Raw genomic sequence first — 14,781 nt, 5'->3', positions numbered from 1 at the left:
AATTCACTCACCTCAGCCTCCCAAAGGCGCGGGATTATAGGCTGAGCCACCGAGCCCGGCTTCTTTTTTTTAAAGAGATGAAGTTTAGGTTTAGGCTGGGCTTAGTGTCTCAGTCTGTAATCCCAGCACTTTGGGAAGCTGAGAAGAGTGGATTGCCTGAGCCAGAAGGTTCAAGATCAGCCCAGGCAACTTGACGAGACCTCGTCTCTACAATAAATAAAAATTAGCCAGGTATGGTAGCCTGTGCTTGTAGTTCTGGCTACTTAGAAGGATGAAGCAGAAGGATCGCTGAAGCTCAGTAGGTTGACACTGGGGTAGCCATGGATGTGACACTGCACTCCAGCCTGAGTGACAGATTGAGACTCCAACTCAAAAAAAAAAAAAAAAAGACATGAGGTTTAGCTATGTTGCCCAGGCTAGACTCAAACTCCTGGGCTTAAGTGATCCTCTGGCCTGTCTCCTGAGTAGCTGGGACTACAGGCATGTGCCACTGTACCTGGCTGGAATTTATTTTTTCTAACTAAAACCTCATTCAGTTTCCTCATCTTTAAAATGAGCATAATTTCCAGGGGCACAGGGCCAGACCCCCAGGCTGCCCCTCAAAAAAATTAAATAAATAAAATGGGCATAATAATAGTATCTACTTAGTAGGGTTATTGTAAGGATATTTAAAGCCTTTAACACAGTGACTGGCACGAAATTTAAAAAATGATGGCTGCTATTATTATTATTATTTTAAATTATAAAGATGCGGGGTACAATTCAGGGTTAGGTATACAAACGTTGATTATACAGGTACCCTTGTTGATGAGGTATGCCCCTTCCTCCCCTGACAGTTTCCCACTACTGCCAATCGCTTTCTTATAGTATTATAATTGTTCAAGGTCTGTTTATGAGTGAGAACATATGGTACTCTGTTCTTTGTTTCTGTGACAGATCACTGAGTATGATCGGCTCTAAATTCATCCAAGTTGCTGCAAAGTCCATATGTTTTCTCCTTCTTTATTGGCTGCATACTATTCCATTGTGTATATGTACTACTTTTTTTTATCCTGTCCAGCTTCAATGGGCAATATGGTTGGTTCCATGTTTTTGATAGTCGCTATTATTAATCATAATCATCAATCATTACCATCCTTTTCTGTCCTAGAAAAAGCAGGTTCCCTCTGATGAACATGATCAACTAAGTGAAAGAAGGGAACTGCAGCATCCCTGAGGCTTGATGTCATACTTATGGGAGGGCTTTATATTGACAGCACTCAGACTGCAACCACAAGAATATGGAAAATGCAGTTTGCTAGGAAATGCAACTGACCCCACAGTCCTCTGACACCAGAGATACTAAGAACACATTACCTTTTCTGAGCTTATCAGGAAGCCAAATATGATTTCAGTTTATGGAAGCCTCCCCTGAGAACTTACAGCTTACCTGCAGTCCCAAGGACTCAAGTGATGATATTCAAAACTGATGTGAAAGTAAGTTATTCTACTACTTATTATCTATTATTCCACTACCTCCTATTCAACCACTACTATATTTGGTAGCAAACAAAATTTTCAACTTATTATGAAAACTATGATTTTTAAAAAGCTTAGCAGGCTGGAAATTTACTTATTTTTTTTCTAATTCAAGCCAACAAATAAATAATATGTGTCTATTTTTCTTTTTTACAGTGTTAGTCCTGTCTTTTTTTTTTGAGTTGGAGTCTCACTCTGTCACCAGGCAGACTCATGGTCACTGAAGCCTCGACTGCAGGGCTCAGGTGACCCTTTCGTCTCAGCCTTCCAAGTAGCCGGAACCATAGCTGTGCGTATCATACCCGGCTAATTTTTTGATTGACAGTAGAGACAAGGTCTTGCCATGTTGTTCAGGCTGGTCTCGAACCCCTGAGCTCAGGCAATCCTCTCGCCTCTGCCTCCCAAAGTGCTGGGACTACAGGCGTGAGCCACTGTGCCTGGCTAGTTTTAAAAATTCCATCTTAACTCTTTTTTTTTTTTTGAGTTGAAGTCTCACTCTGTCGCCCAGACTAGAGTGCAGTGCCACGCCCCGGCCACCACAGCCTCAACCTGCTGGGCTCCGGCAATTCTTCCGCTCAGCCTTTCAAGTAGCTGGAACTACAGGATGCGCTACCATGCCCAGCTAATGTTTTGATTTATTGTAGAGATGAGGTCTCACCAAGTTGCCCAGGCGGGTCTCAAACCCGCGGGCTCAGGCAATCCACTCACCTCGGCCTCCCAAAGCGCGGGATTACAGGCTGAGCCACCGAGCCCGGCCCATCTTAACTCTTATTATCCAGGAATAATAACCATTATAGACACTATAGATACTTATCTACGTACATATACAAATAGATAGATGTACTTCTACAACAAGAGTATCTTACTGTTGAGTGTATTTTTAAATAAAAATTGCTACATTCCATTTTACTTGTATTTAACAGAAGAAAAAAATTGAAGATGAGGGGACTACTGAATTTAAAATAAATATATCTTCGTCATTAAAGATACTACTTCTTTGAGGATCCCTTGTTTAAAGAACAAAATATTAAAAGGTTGAAATTAAGGGTTTTTTTTAGGTCTGTTAATTTTATTAAACTTCCTACTGTGAAAGATGAATCTATTAACACTAGAGATGTTTCTTCTGCTCCCTACAGATTTTTTATCTCCTGATTTTTGTAATTATATTTTGATATTGTCTAGGTTTAAGATATTTAAATTATGTTCTACAACCATAATTCCTATAGTTGTTTTGAATAAATGGGTTAAATGCTGACAATCATGGCTTCTCTACTACTGAATTCTTTTGTTTGTTTTTGAGTCAGAGTCTCACTGTGTCGCCTAGGCTGGAATGGCATGCTCACAGCCACTGCAGCCTTGACCTGTTGGGCTCAAGTGATCCTTTTGCTTCGGCCTTCCAAGTAGCTGGAACTATAGGCATGTGCCACCATGACTAACTAATTTTTGTATTTATTGTAGTGACGAGGTCTTACCAAGTTGCCCAGGCTGGTCTCAAATCCCTGGGATCAGGCAATCCTCTTACCTCCACCTCCCAAAGTGCTAAGAGTATAGGTGTGAGCTACCATGCCTGGCCTGAATTATTTATTTTGATTCAATTCTTGGCTAACTTCACTTTCAAGGTTTTTTTCCCCCAAGAAGGGATAAAGGTGTCACATTTTTTAGTCCTATCATGTTTGAGAATGTCTTCCTGTTGCTTTCACATTTGGATAACTTCTGTGTTTATAATGAGTTCCACTTTCTTTCCCCAAGAACTCTGTAGACATTGATCCTTTGGTATTGAATGTTAGGAGGAACTTGGAGGTAAGCCTAATTTTTCCTTCTACATAAGTGATTTTTTTTTTTTTTTTTTGGCCTCAGGATACTTAAAGAATTCTTTTTTAAAAAAAAAGTAATTTAAGGAGAGTTTGAAATTTTTTAAAATTTTTTCTCTCTTTATTTCAATAGCCTTAGGGGGTACAAATAGTTTTTTGTTCCATAGGTACATTGTATAGTGGCAAAGAAGTCTGGACTTTATGTGTACCTACCACCCCCACCTGTGATAATTCTTTCTTCTTATTTTATTTTATTTTTGAGTTGGAGTCTCGCTCTGTTGCCCAGACTGGAGTGCAGTAGCACGCTCCTGGCCACCGCAGCCTCAACCTGCTGGGGTCCGGCGATCCTCCTGCCTCAGCCTTCCAAGTAGCTGGAACTACAGGCGCGCGCTAGCACACATGGTTAATTTTTGATTTATTGTAGAGATGAGGTCTCACCCAGTTGCCAAGGCGGGTCTTGAAACCGCAGGCTCAGGCAATCCGCTCATCTCAGCCTCCCGATAATTATTTGTTTATCCCTGAGTTTATTAGGATATATCTGGTCAGATTTTCTTGGAACACACTATAATCCTAAAATCTGCATATTTTACTTGATTCAGGAAATTTTATTGTATATCTTTTTTTAATTAAAAAAATTAAAATTGAAGTTATAGATGCACATAAAAAGGCAAGTGGCTTCTCAAGACTTATAATGAAAAAGTGAGTCATCTATTCTCCCTCCTATTTTCTGCTCCCCAGATATGTTCACTTTCAACTCTTTAGCATATCCATTTAGTATTTATATCCACCGATTACATTTTTTTTTTTTGAGTTGGAATCTCACTCTGTCGCCCAGCTGGAGTGCAGTGGCACACTCACGGCCACCCCAGCATCGACCTGCTGGGCTCCAGTGATCCTTCTGCCTCAGCCTTCCAAGTAGCTGGAACTACAGGCATGTACTACCATGCCCAGCTAATTTTTTATTTATTGAAGAGATGAGGTCTTGCCAAGTTGTCTGGGATAGTCTTGAACCCACAGGCTCAGGCAATCCACTCGCCTTGGCCTCCCAAAGTGTTGGGGTTACAGGCTGAGTCACAAAGCCTGGCCCAATTACATTTTTATACTGATATTTCTTGGGTTTCCCATTCTAGGAATTATTGGATTTCTTGTGGAAGACAGAATTAAACTTTCTTTCATCATCTATCCTGTTCCCACCATAAACATCCACATTCCCTGTACCTCTCACATTCCCAATATAATTGTGACATTATTTTGGTTGGCTCAATAATCAATGTTTAAATTATTATGACAACCTCAGCTCTAGGTGTTAGCCATTAACCATGGAAGAGGAAGATTCACCTCTTTTCTTCCTTCATGCTTCTAACACACTAACCTCCCCTTCAACATTCCAAAGTAATTATATCATAATTCCGGTTAGATCAAGTCAGTGACTGCATTATTACACGTATATAAACATTAGTTATAGCTGAACCATCCAGTCATGCACATTTTTGTTGTTTGCCTTGATGTTAGTAATTTTCTTGCTATTTCTTAGTTTTCTAGGTGCTTATCAATAACTGAACTCCAAACTAACCACCAAATGTCCAAATCCTCTCAAATGTTAAGATACATCAAGTACTCTGTCATTTCATCAGAAGAAATACAAACTCCTTGAAGAAACTGTTTTCAAAGCTTTCTAACCCATTCTAATCTGGTCTGGCTACCATCTATACTGGGTATACATGTGCTATCCTAGAATCTCCCCTCTCCATTATCCTGGGGATTCATTTTATCTCTTAATTGGGTACCCTTTTTCTATATTTCATATTCATTTTTCTTAGTTTATGCCAGGGTTTTGGTGTTATTCATTCTCTAGTAGCTTTCTGAAAACAGACACATGGAAAGCAAATGTCTGAAAAGTTATCTTTCTATTCTCATACTGGATCGATAGTTTGACTAGGTATAGGTTTAAGAATTTTAAAGACACTGTTATAGTTTCCAGTGCTGCTGTAAAGAAGTTCAAAGCTATTTTAACTTTTTTTTTTTTTGAGTCAGGATCTCACTCTGTCAGCCAGGCTGAACTGCAATGGCATGATCACCGCTCACTGTAGCCTCAGACTCCTGGGCTCAAGCAATCCTCCCGCCTCAGCCTCCTGAGTAGCCGGGACTATAGGTGTGTGCCACCACATCTGGCTAATTTAAAAAAAAAAAAATTGTAAAGATGAGGTCTTTCTATGTTGGCTAGGCTAGTTTTGAACTCCTAGGCTCAAGCAATCCTCCTACCTTGACCTCCTCAAGTACTGAGATTATAGGTGTGAGCTACTGTGCCAGGCCAAAATGCTGCTAATTCCTCTGTATGTGATATTCCCCCCTCCCCTCTTGGACTTTGTAAGACCTTGTCATCAGAGTTATAAAATTTCACAATGACAACCTTGGTATATACCGTTTCTTTTCTTTCAGTTGCTGGGCACTCAGTTTCCTCTCAGTCTAGAAACCCAGCTCCTTTCATTCTGAGAAATTAAAAAATAATTTTTTCACTGATAATTTCTTTCCCCTTCATTTCTCTGCTCTCTCTTTCTAGAACTCCATATTAGGAATGTTCTCTACTTCAGAGACATTAATTATACTGAATCATCTTTTTCTCTCATTTCTATTAGATTCTGTTTCTTTAACCCATTTTCTTTTTATCTAAATCACTGAATATCTCAAGCCATTCTTCTATGTCAATAATTTGATTTTCAGTTGTATCTATTTTGTTCTTTGCTGTTTAAAATTTATTGATTCTGTAATTAAGTTACTTGGTCTCAAGTTTTTTTAGTTCTATAATATCCTCTTTTTATCTCATATTATTGTTTTATCACCTCATTACTGAACTCCCATTTATTAAATTCATGTCTTCATGAGCTGTTTTATACTGTAGAATTGTGCAGTTTGTTTGTTTGTTTGTTTTTTGAGTAGGAGCCTCACTCTGTCACCCAGACTGGAGGGCAGTGGTACGCTCCTAGCCCCACAGTCTCAACCTGCCGGGCTCAGGCAATCCTTCCACCTCAGCCTTCCAAGTAGTTGGAACTACGGGCACATGCCACCATGCCTGGCTAACTTTTTGATTTACTGTAGAGATGAGCTCTCACCAAGTTGCCCAGGCTGGTCTCGAACCTGTGGGCTCAGGCAATCCTCTCACCTCGGCCTCCCAAAGTGCTGAGATTATAGGTGTGAGCCACAGCGCCCAGCTAGAATTGTGCAGTTTTAAGGAAACTCCCTTTATTTATTGAGTTACATTTTTTTTTCAGGATAAATTGTCTCTCTTTAAAAAAAAAAAATATAGGGTCTTTCTATGTTGCCCAGGCTGGTCTCAAAATCCTAGGCTCAAGTGATCTTCCTATTTAACCTCCCAAGTAGCTGGGACTACAGACACATGCCACCATGTCCAGCTAAGCTGTTTGCCAGTTTATAGGACATTTTTCTTGCTTTCAGTTTGTTTGCTGTAGTACGTTTGTTTAGTTGACATGCTGATTCTTTGGTTTTGTTCACACATGAATCATGGCTCTGCCTAGATGTTTTATTTGTTTTGATATAATATAAACAAATTATTTGTTTCTTATCTTCCTATATCCAAGACCAGCTACCATACGAATGCTGTTATGGAGAAAGTGGAACCCTTGTGCACTGTTAGTGGGATTGTAAAATGGTGAAACTGCTAGGGAAAATAGTATGGAGGTTCTTCAAAAAATTAAACGTATAACTACCACACTATCCAGCAACCCCACTTTGGGGTATATATAGAAAAGAAGGAAAAGCAAGGTTGCAAAGAGTTATCTGCACATCCATGTTCACCACAGCACTGTTCACAATAGCCAAGGGGTAGAAGCAACCCAAATGTTTGCCAATGAATGAAAGGATGAGAAAATGTGATATGTACATATAATGGAATATTATTCAGTCTTTTTTTAAAAAAAGGAAATCCTATCATATGCTACAGCATGGATAAACGATAAACCTTGCAGATATTATGCTAGATTGAAATAAGCCACTCACAAAAAGACAAATACTGTATGATTTCACTTATATGAGGTACTTAAAGTAGTCAATTTCATAGAAACAGCAAGTAGAATGATAGTTAGCAGGAGCTTGTGGGGAAGGGGAAAAGGGGAATTGTTTAATGGGTATAGAGTTTCATATCTGCAAGATGAAAAAGTTCTGGAGGACCTGTTTTACCACAATGTGAATTGTTTAACAATATTCAACTGTTCACTTGAAAATGGTTAAGATGGTACATTTTAAGTTATGTGTATTTACCACAATTTTTTTAAAAAAGGAGGTTCTATAACATTGTCAAAGACAGTTCTATTCTCCCTATAGCTGCTTTGCCGCACTCCTATGCAGGATTTGGCTCTACCTTGGCAAGAAAAAACAGGGAAACATAAGCCCCTGCAGTGAAGAAAACACTTCATCCTGTCTCATGAGAAAAACATTCACATACTTTTGTCAATTTCACACAGTATAATCTAGTTTCTATTCCCTTTTTCCCATTCACTGGGTGGTTTTATTTTGTTTTAAGACAAGGAGAACTGCCAAGAAGAAAAACCCTAGGGCTTACTTCTGTAGGATGGATCCCTTAATGACCAGCTCTTCATCCAAGTCCGCTTCATTAGCCATGAAGAGCAACCTCTTTCCTGTGCTGTCCACTCCAATGAAGTCACGCTGCTCCACTGAATCATACAAAAGAAAGAAAATAAAATAAAGTCATTAGTTCTATCTGCTCAAGGGAAAGGGCGCTTGCTTTGGAACCAAATACAGGACTGAAATGAGAGAGGAGCCGTGACAAGTGTTATGTAGCACACACCACACTGTTTAAAACCCAAACAGTCGTAATTTTTTTGTATTGTTCGAAAGGATATAATTAGGTTAACTGGTGAAGTTTGAATAAAGTCTGTAGATTAAAGTATTGTACCAATATAATTTCCTGTTTTAAGAGACTATCCTTTTTTGAGGGGGGGTAGGAAATACACATTGATGCATTTAAAGGCAAAGAGGAATTGTATTTGTAACTTATTCTCAAGTAGCTAAAAAAAATCATTATATATTATATTGTGCAGGCACATTATATATATATATAATGTATATGAAGAGAGGCTGGGTTTGGTGGCTCATGCCTATAATCCCAGTACTTTGAGAAGCTGAGGCAGGAAGATTGCTTGAGCCCAGAAGTTAGAGACCAGCCAGGGCAACATAGAGAGACCTCATCTCTATAAAATTTCATAAAATTAGCTAGGCATAGTGACATGTGCCTGTAGTCCCAGCTATTTGGGAGGTTGAGATGGTAGGATCACTTGAGCCCAGGACTCTGAGGCGTAAGTGAGCCTTGATCATGTCACTGCACTCCAGCCTGGGCAACAAAGTGAGATCCCGGCTCAAAAAAAAAAGAGAGAGAGAGAGAGAGAGAGACTGATGGAGCAAATGTTAACAGAAGTTCTTTGCACCACTGTGTAAATGTAAAATTATTTCAAAAAATAAAAAGTTAAAAAAAAAGAGCAGTTAAGATACTGCTTGGCCAAGTAAACCCACTACATAGCACAGAAAGTACAATAAGGAATTCTCCTTCTGCAAATACTAAGGTCTTCTTACTATGAAAATGAGAATAAAGGCTGGGTGCAGTGATGCATGCCTATAATCCCAGGACTTTGGGAGGCCATGGTGGGAGGACTGCCTGAGCCCACGGTTTTGAGACCAGACTAGGCAATTTGGTGAGACCGCATCTCTACAATAAATCAAAAAATTAGCTGGGTGTGGTGGCAAGCGTCTGTAGTGCCAGCTACTTGGAAGGCTAAGATGGAAGGATCACCTGAACCTAGCAGGTCGAGGCTGTGGTGGCTGTGAGTATACCACGGTACTCCAGCCCGGGCGACAGAATGAGGCTCTGATTCAAAAAAATAAAATAAAATGGGAAAAATATGTCGCCCAAACTGTCGCCCAAACTGGAGTGCAGTGGCCGTTCCCGGCCACCGCAGTCTCGACCTGCTGGGCTCCGGCAATCCTTCCGCCTCAGCCTTCCAAGTAGCTGGAACTACAGGTGTGCGCTACCACACCCGGCTGATTTTTGGTTTATTGTAGAGATGAGGTCTCGCCAAGTTGCCCAGGCGGGTCTCGAACCTGCGGGCTCAGGCAATCCACTCACCTCAGCCTCCCAAGGCGCGAGATTACAGGCTGAGTCACCAAGCCTGATTAAAAAATATTATTTAAGGTTATCTACATTCTACCAAAATCAACCACATGGACTAGATTTTATGCTAGGTATAGGGCATTAAAAAATAAAAGTGCAGGCCGGGAACGGTGGCTCAAGCCTGTAATCCCAGCACTTTGGGAGGCTAAGGCAAGAGGATCATCTCAGTCCATGGGTTCAAGAACAGCCTGGGCAACTTGGCAAGACCTCATCTCTACAATAAATAAAAAATGAGCCGGGCATGGTAGCACATGCCTGTAGTTCCAGCTACTTGCAAGGCTGAGGCAAAAGGATCGCCTGAGCCCAGCAGGTCACCGCTGGGGTGGCTGTGTGTGTGCCCCTGCACTTCAGCCTGGATGATGGAGTAAGACTCCAACTCAAAAAAAAAAAAAGTCCATATTTTACTAGATGTGGAGAGTTCTCTGGTGGACAATGATCTTGCAGGCTGCCATATTATTACTATTTTCTGTTATACCTCTTTCCCACAAAAAGATTATAAGCTCTTCAAAAGTAGGTTTATGATTCTTATATCTCCCATAACATCTAGTACACTGCTACTAACATCTGCACAGTATCTACAGCTTACAGAAACACTTTCACATAGAGACAGAATAGCATAATGATTAAGAACAGCGCTTCTAGCTGGGCTCGGTGGCTCAGCCTGTAATCCCGCGCCTTGGGAGGCTAAGGTGAGTGGATTGCCTGAGCCCGAGGGTTTGAGACCTGCCTAGGCAACTTGGCGAGACCTCATCTCTACAATAAATAAATTAAAAAATTAGCCAGGCGTGGTAGCACGCTCCTGTAGTTCCAGCTACTTGGAAGGCTGAGATGGAAGGATTGCTGGAGCCCAGGAGGTCGAGGCTGCGGTGGCTGGGAGCGGCCACTGCACTCCAGTCTGGGCGACAGAGTGAGACTCCAACTCAAAAAAAAAAAAAAAAGAACAGAGCTTCTGAAGCCTGAACACCTGGGTATGAATCCCAGCCCAGCCAATTACTAGTTTATATCTGAACAAGTTACTTAACCTCTCTGTCCCATTTTCATTTGTAAAATGGAGCTAATAATAGTGTCTATCTAATAGGTTTGTTATGAGATTAAATGAGCTAATATTTATAAAGCATTTATAATAATGTTATTAACTAAAACATCAAGTGTTTAAGTTAGAATAATTAAACAAAATACATGCTCTCATTTGATTCTTATAACAATCAAATACATAAAGCAATGCTTTAATACCTGTTTACAAAGAAGTTATTGAAAGTTTAGCTCTAAAAAAAAATGACATCTATGAAGATGAATTTGTCTGCCTCCTATTGACAGATAGTAGCTAATATACAACTGAACATGCTTCATTGTTGGCTGTAGCTGCCTGTATGAGGGGAACCCCCCAAAAGCTGGAATTTATTTACATAAAATTGTGTATTTATGTTTTTAAGCTCCAGCCAGCTTCAAAGTATTCTCTGTTTGATGCAATACACCTTTTGAGATGCTTTTTCCATTGCTCAAAACAGTTTTTAAACACATCAATTCTGATGCCTTTTAGCGTTTTTCTGTCGTTTTTGGTTTCATCTCTTCCACATGGACACATTTACCTTTGAGGACTTTTTTCATCCAGAGAAACAAAATAAGTCACTCCAAGTCACTCCGCGCAAGATTGGGTGAATAGGGAGGATGGGGCACAGAGATCATGCCACTTTTGGTCAAAAACTGCTAAACACTCAGCGTGGTATGGGCAGGTGCATTGTCATGGTGGAATAATCAGTCAGTCACGTATTTGCCACAACTTGGGATGTTTCTTCCACAAATTGACATGATGCAACCTTCTCAAAACTTCCAGATAAAAACTTTGGTTGACCATTTGATCTGGAGGAACAAATTCCAGGTGTACTAATAGCGACCCATCCTCCAAAAGGTAATTCTGGGTTTTTGGGTCCCCCTTCATATAACCAAATATATTACTTAGTTGTATAATGTGTTTAGCCTCAGGCATTTGAAAGAATTATCATATGCAATGTTTAAATTTGAATAGGCAAAATTTATCATTAAAAATTTACATTTTTTTCCAAATAGCTAAGATCAATGAAATCCATGATGGCTCATACTTGTAATCTCAGTACTTTGGGAGGTCAAGATAGATAGTTTGAGGAGTTCGAGATCAGCCTGGGCAACTTGGCAAGACCTTGTCTTTACAATAAATCAAAAAATTAGCCAGGCTGGTGGTATGCTCCTATAGTCCCAGCTAATTGGAAAGCTGAGGCAGAAGGACTGCCTGAATCCAGCAGGTAAAGGATGCAGTAGCTGTGACCATACCACTGCACTTCAGTTTAGGCAATAGAGTAAGACTCAGACTCAAATAAATAATAAACTAACAAACAAATAAATAAATATTAGCCGGGTGTGGTGGCGTGTCCCTACAGTATCAGCTACTTGGGAGGTTGAGGCAGAAGAATTGCCTGAGCCCAGTAGGTCAAGGCAGCAGTGACTTGTGACAGCCTGGTTGATAGATTCAAAATAACAACAACAACAACAACATTAGTAATAATTAGTGAAATCCAAAAAAAGAAGAGGAAATACTGAAGCTAAATTTTACAGAGAATTTCAAATGCCACATAGCTTTGACATATATCAATTCATCTATTACATGAATACTTGAGAATGTAACAAAGTGTATAAAGGTCTGATTATGAGCCAACCATTTATAAAAGAAACACAGAGATGTTATTTTTGGATATAGTTTGGAGTGCTTATCCTACCCAAGTTTTTAGGTTCACAAAAATCTTGAATCATTGATGTCCTGGGAGCAATAATTTCCAGTCAGCCAGTTTTTCAGCTATGCTGCACTTTAGCTGCATTTTTCTCCCTCTCAGGCCCTCCTCCTTGTATTGCTTCTTTGTAGCTACCATAGTAACTGAAACCTCAGAATATGATACAAATTACAGAAACTTGGAAACTTTTTTTTCCATTTTGCTTTAGTAAAGTGAATTTCACTTTGGGAGCAGAGCAGGTAACTGAAGAATTTTCCCATCCTAAGAAGAAAGACTACACAAATAAGGTTAAGAAAGCAGATAAAATTATGAAGATGTGGTGGCTCATGACTGCAATCCCAGCACTTTGGGAGGCTAAAGTGGGAGCATTGCTTGAGTCCAGGAGTTTAAGACCAGCCTGGGTAACATAGTGAGATCTTGTCTCTACCAAAAAAAAAAAAAAAAATTAGCTGGGTGCAGTGGTACATGCCTGTAGTCCTAGCTACTCAGGAGGCTTAGGCAAAAGGATTGCATGAGCCCAGGAGGTTGAGGCTGTGGTGAGCCATGATCGTGCCGCTGCATTCCAGCCTGGGCAATGGAGTGAGACTCCAACTCAAAATAAATAAATAATTAAACAAACAAATAAATAAAAGATGTTGAAAACATTCCTTTTCAAATCAGGAACGAGAAGAGGGTGCCAACTAGTATCATTTGTACACATAATTGTATTGGAGGTCCTAGCCTACACACTGAGACAAGAGAAGAAATCAAAAACTTAAAAGACTACTGGGGGATTTATGGCCATATTGCTCTGAATGCACCCAATCTAGTTTGATCTAAGCAGGGTTGGGCCTGGCTATTACTTGGATGGGAGACCACCTGGAAATACTAGCTGCTGTAGGCTTAAAAAATGAAAAAATAGAACATTGGAGGACTTTGGTCAAAGGATAAAAAATTCCAGTTAGATAGGAGAAATAAGTTCGAGAGATCTATTGTACAACCTCGTGACTCTAGTTAATAATAAGAAAGTATTTTGCTTTCTGTCTCTAGCCACAGCAGCGAGGAGCCGCTGCCATATCTGCGCATCTACAGTGGATGGTCATATGGAACTGTTCCAGCTTCCAGATCAAGAGCAACAAGCAGACCTACAGCACCGACCCCAATAACCTGAAGGCCCGCAACTCCTTCTGCTACAAGGGGCTGATCTAGCGCAAGACAGTGGGTGGTGTGGAACCGGCGGCCGATGGAAAGGGTGTCATGGTGATCGTGAAGCGGAGGTCCCGTCAGCGAAAGCCAGCCACGTCCTACATACGGACCACCATCAACAAGAACGCCAGGGCCACGCTCAGCAGCATCAGGCACATGATGCTCAAGAACAAGTAGCGCCCTGACCTGTGCATGGCTGCTATCCTCAAAGCCAGCGCCATCCTGCGCAGTCAGAAGTCAGTGATGGTGAAGAGGAAATGGACCCGTCCCACCAAGAGCTCCAGAGCCCGCTCCCCAGAAACAAGTCAGCTGCCTTTATAAAAAATAATAATAATGTATTCTTGAAAAGTGCTAAGAGAGTAGATTTTAAGTGTTCTCGCTAGAAGAACTTTGGTAACAAAAAAGATTCTATAAGCTTCCTAAAAGGGGGGAGGAAGTTTTCATGCAAAGAAATAAGAATCATAATAGTGTTGGACTTCTTAATAGAAAAGCTAGAAGAGAGTAAAATAATACCTTCAAAATTTTGAGGGAATATGATTTCCAAGAGAGCTTACAGACCACTTTTCCTGCATAGTATTAGCTGGATTTTGGGGTCTCTCTCACACTTCTTTTTTTTTTTGAGTTGGAGTCTCACTCTGTCACCCAGACTGGAGTGCAGTGGCCGTTCCTGGCCACCGCAGCCTCGACCTGCTTGGCTCCGGCGATCCTTCAGCCTCAGACATCCAAGTAGCCGGAACTACAGGCGCGCACTACCACGCCCGGCTGATTTTTTGATTTATTGTAGAGATGAGGTCTCGCCAAGTTGCCCAGGTGGGTCTCGAACCCGTGGACTCAGGCAATCCACTCACCTCAGCCTCCCAAAATGCAGGATTACAGGCTGAACCACCGAGCCCGGCTCTCTCTCACACTTCTAAGTCATCCAATTCTTTCAGAGAAATTGGCACCTTCTAGATAAGGATAGAAAGCAGGGTCTGTTCAAATCACCAGAAAAAGTTACGTGTGCCTGTTTCAAGGAGGCTTGTCTAGACATTTAAGTTGTCACTATGAGTTTCCTTTTAAACTTACAAGCTATTACAGCAAAAATGCAAACAAAACATTCTGATATTTTGTGGTCTTTAAAGCACTGTCATTTTACAGGAACTATAATAAAGACATGATGTGAAATGTTTGCAAAGTTATTAAATGTGACTTGTTAAGTTACAGCAATTACAATTTCAACAGCAATTACAATTTATTAAGCACCTACTATGTTTCAGGTAGTGGGCCACATGTCTTTTTTTTTTTTTTTTTTTTGAGTTGAAGTCTC

At 40.5% G+C, this 14,781-nt stretch overlaps 1 protein-coding gene and 1 pseudogene across 4 annotated transcripts in view; one reads left to right on the top strand and one right to left on the bottom strand.

Annotated features, from left to right (window-relative positions):
* The window catches only part of EIF2B3 (eukaryotic translation initiation factor 2B subunit gamma), a 165,785-nt gene that overhangs the window by 83,690 nt on the left and 67,314 nt on the right, over window positions 1-14,781 (bottom strand). For all 4 annotated transcript variants that reach the window (XM_008067655.1, XM_008067654.2, XM_021717415.1 and 1 more), the window contains exon 5: window positions 7,906-8,017. In XM_008067655.1, the coding sequence (XP_008065846.1) occupies window positions 7,906-8,017 (112 nt within the window). The remainder of the gene's footprint in view (window positions 1-7,905; window positions 8,018-14,781) is intronic.
* Window positions 11,339-13,796, top strand: LOC103270123 (annotated as a pseudogene).

Source organism: Carlito syrichta, unplaced genomic scaffold, assembly GCF_000164805.1.
Source record: "Carlito syrichta isolate Samal-C Ts95f unplaced genomic scaffold, Tarsius_syrichta-2.0.1 Scaffold309730, whole genome shotgun sequence".
Classification (NCBI taxonomy): Eukaryota; Metazoa; Chordata; class Mammalia; order Primates; family Tarsiidae; genus Carlito; species Carlito syrichta.
This window is presented reverse-complemented; position numbering and strand designations above follow the sequence as displayed.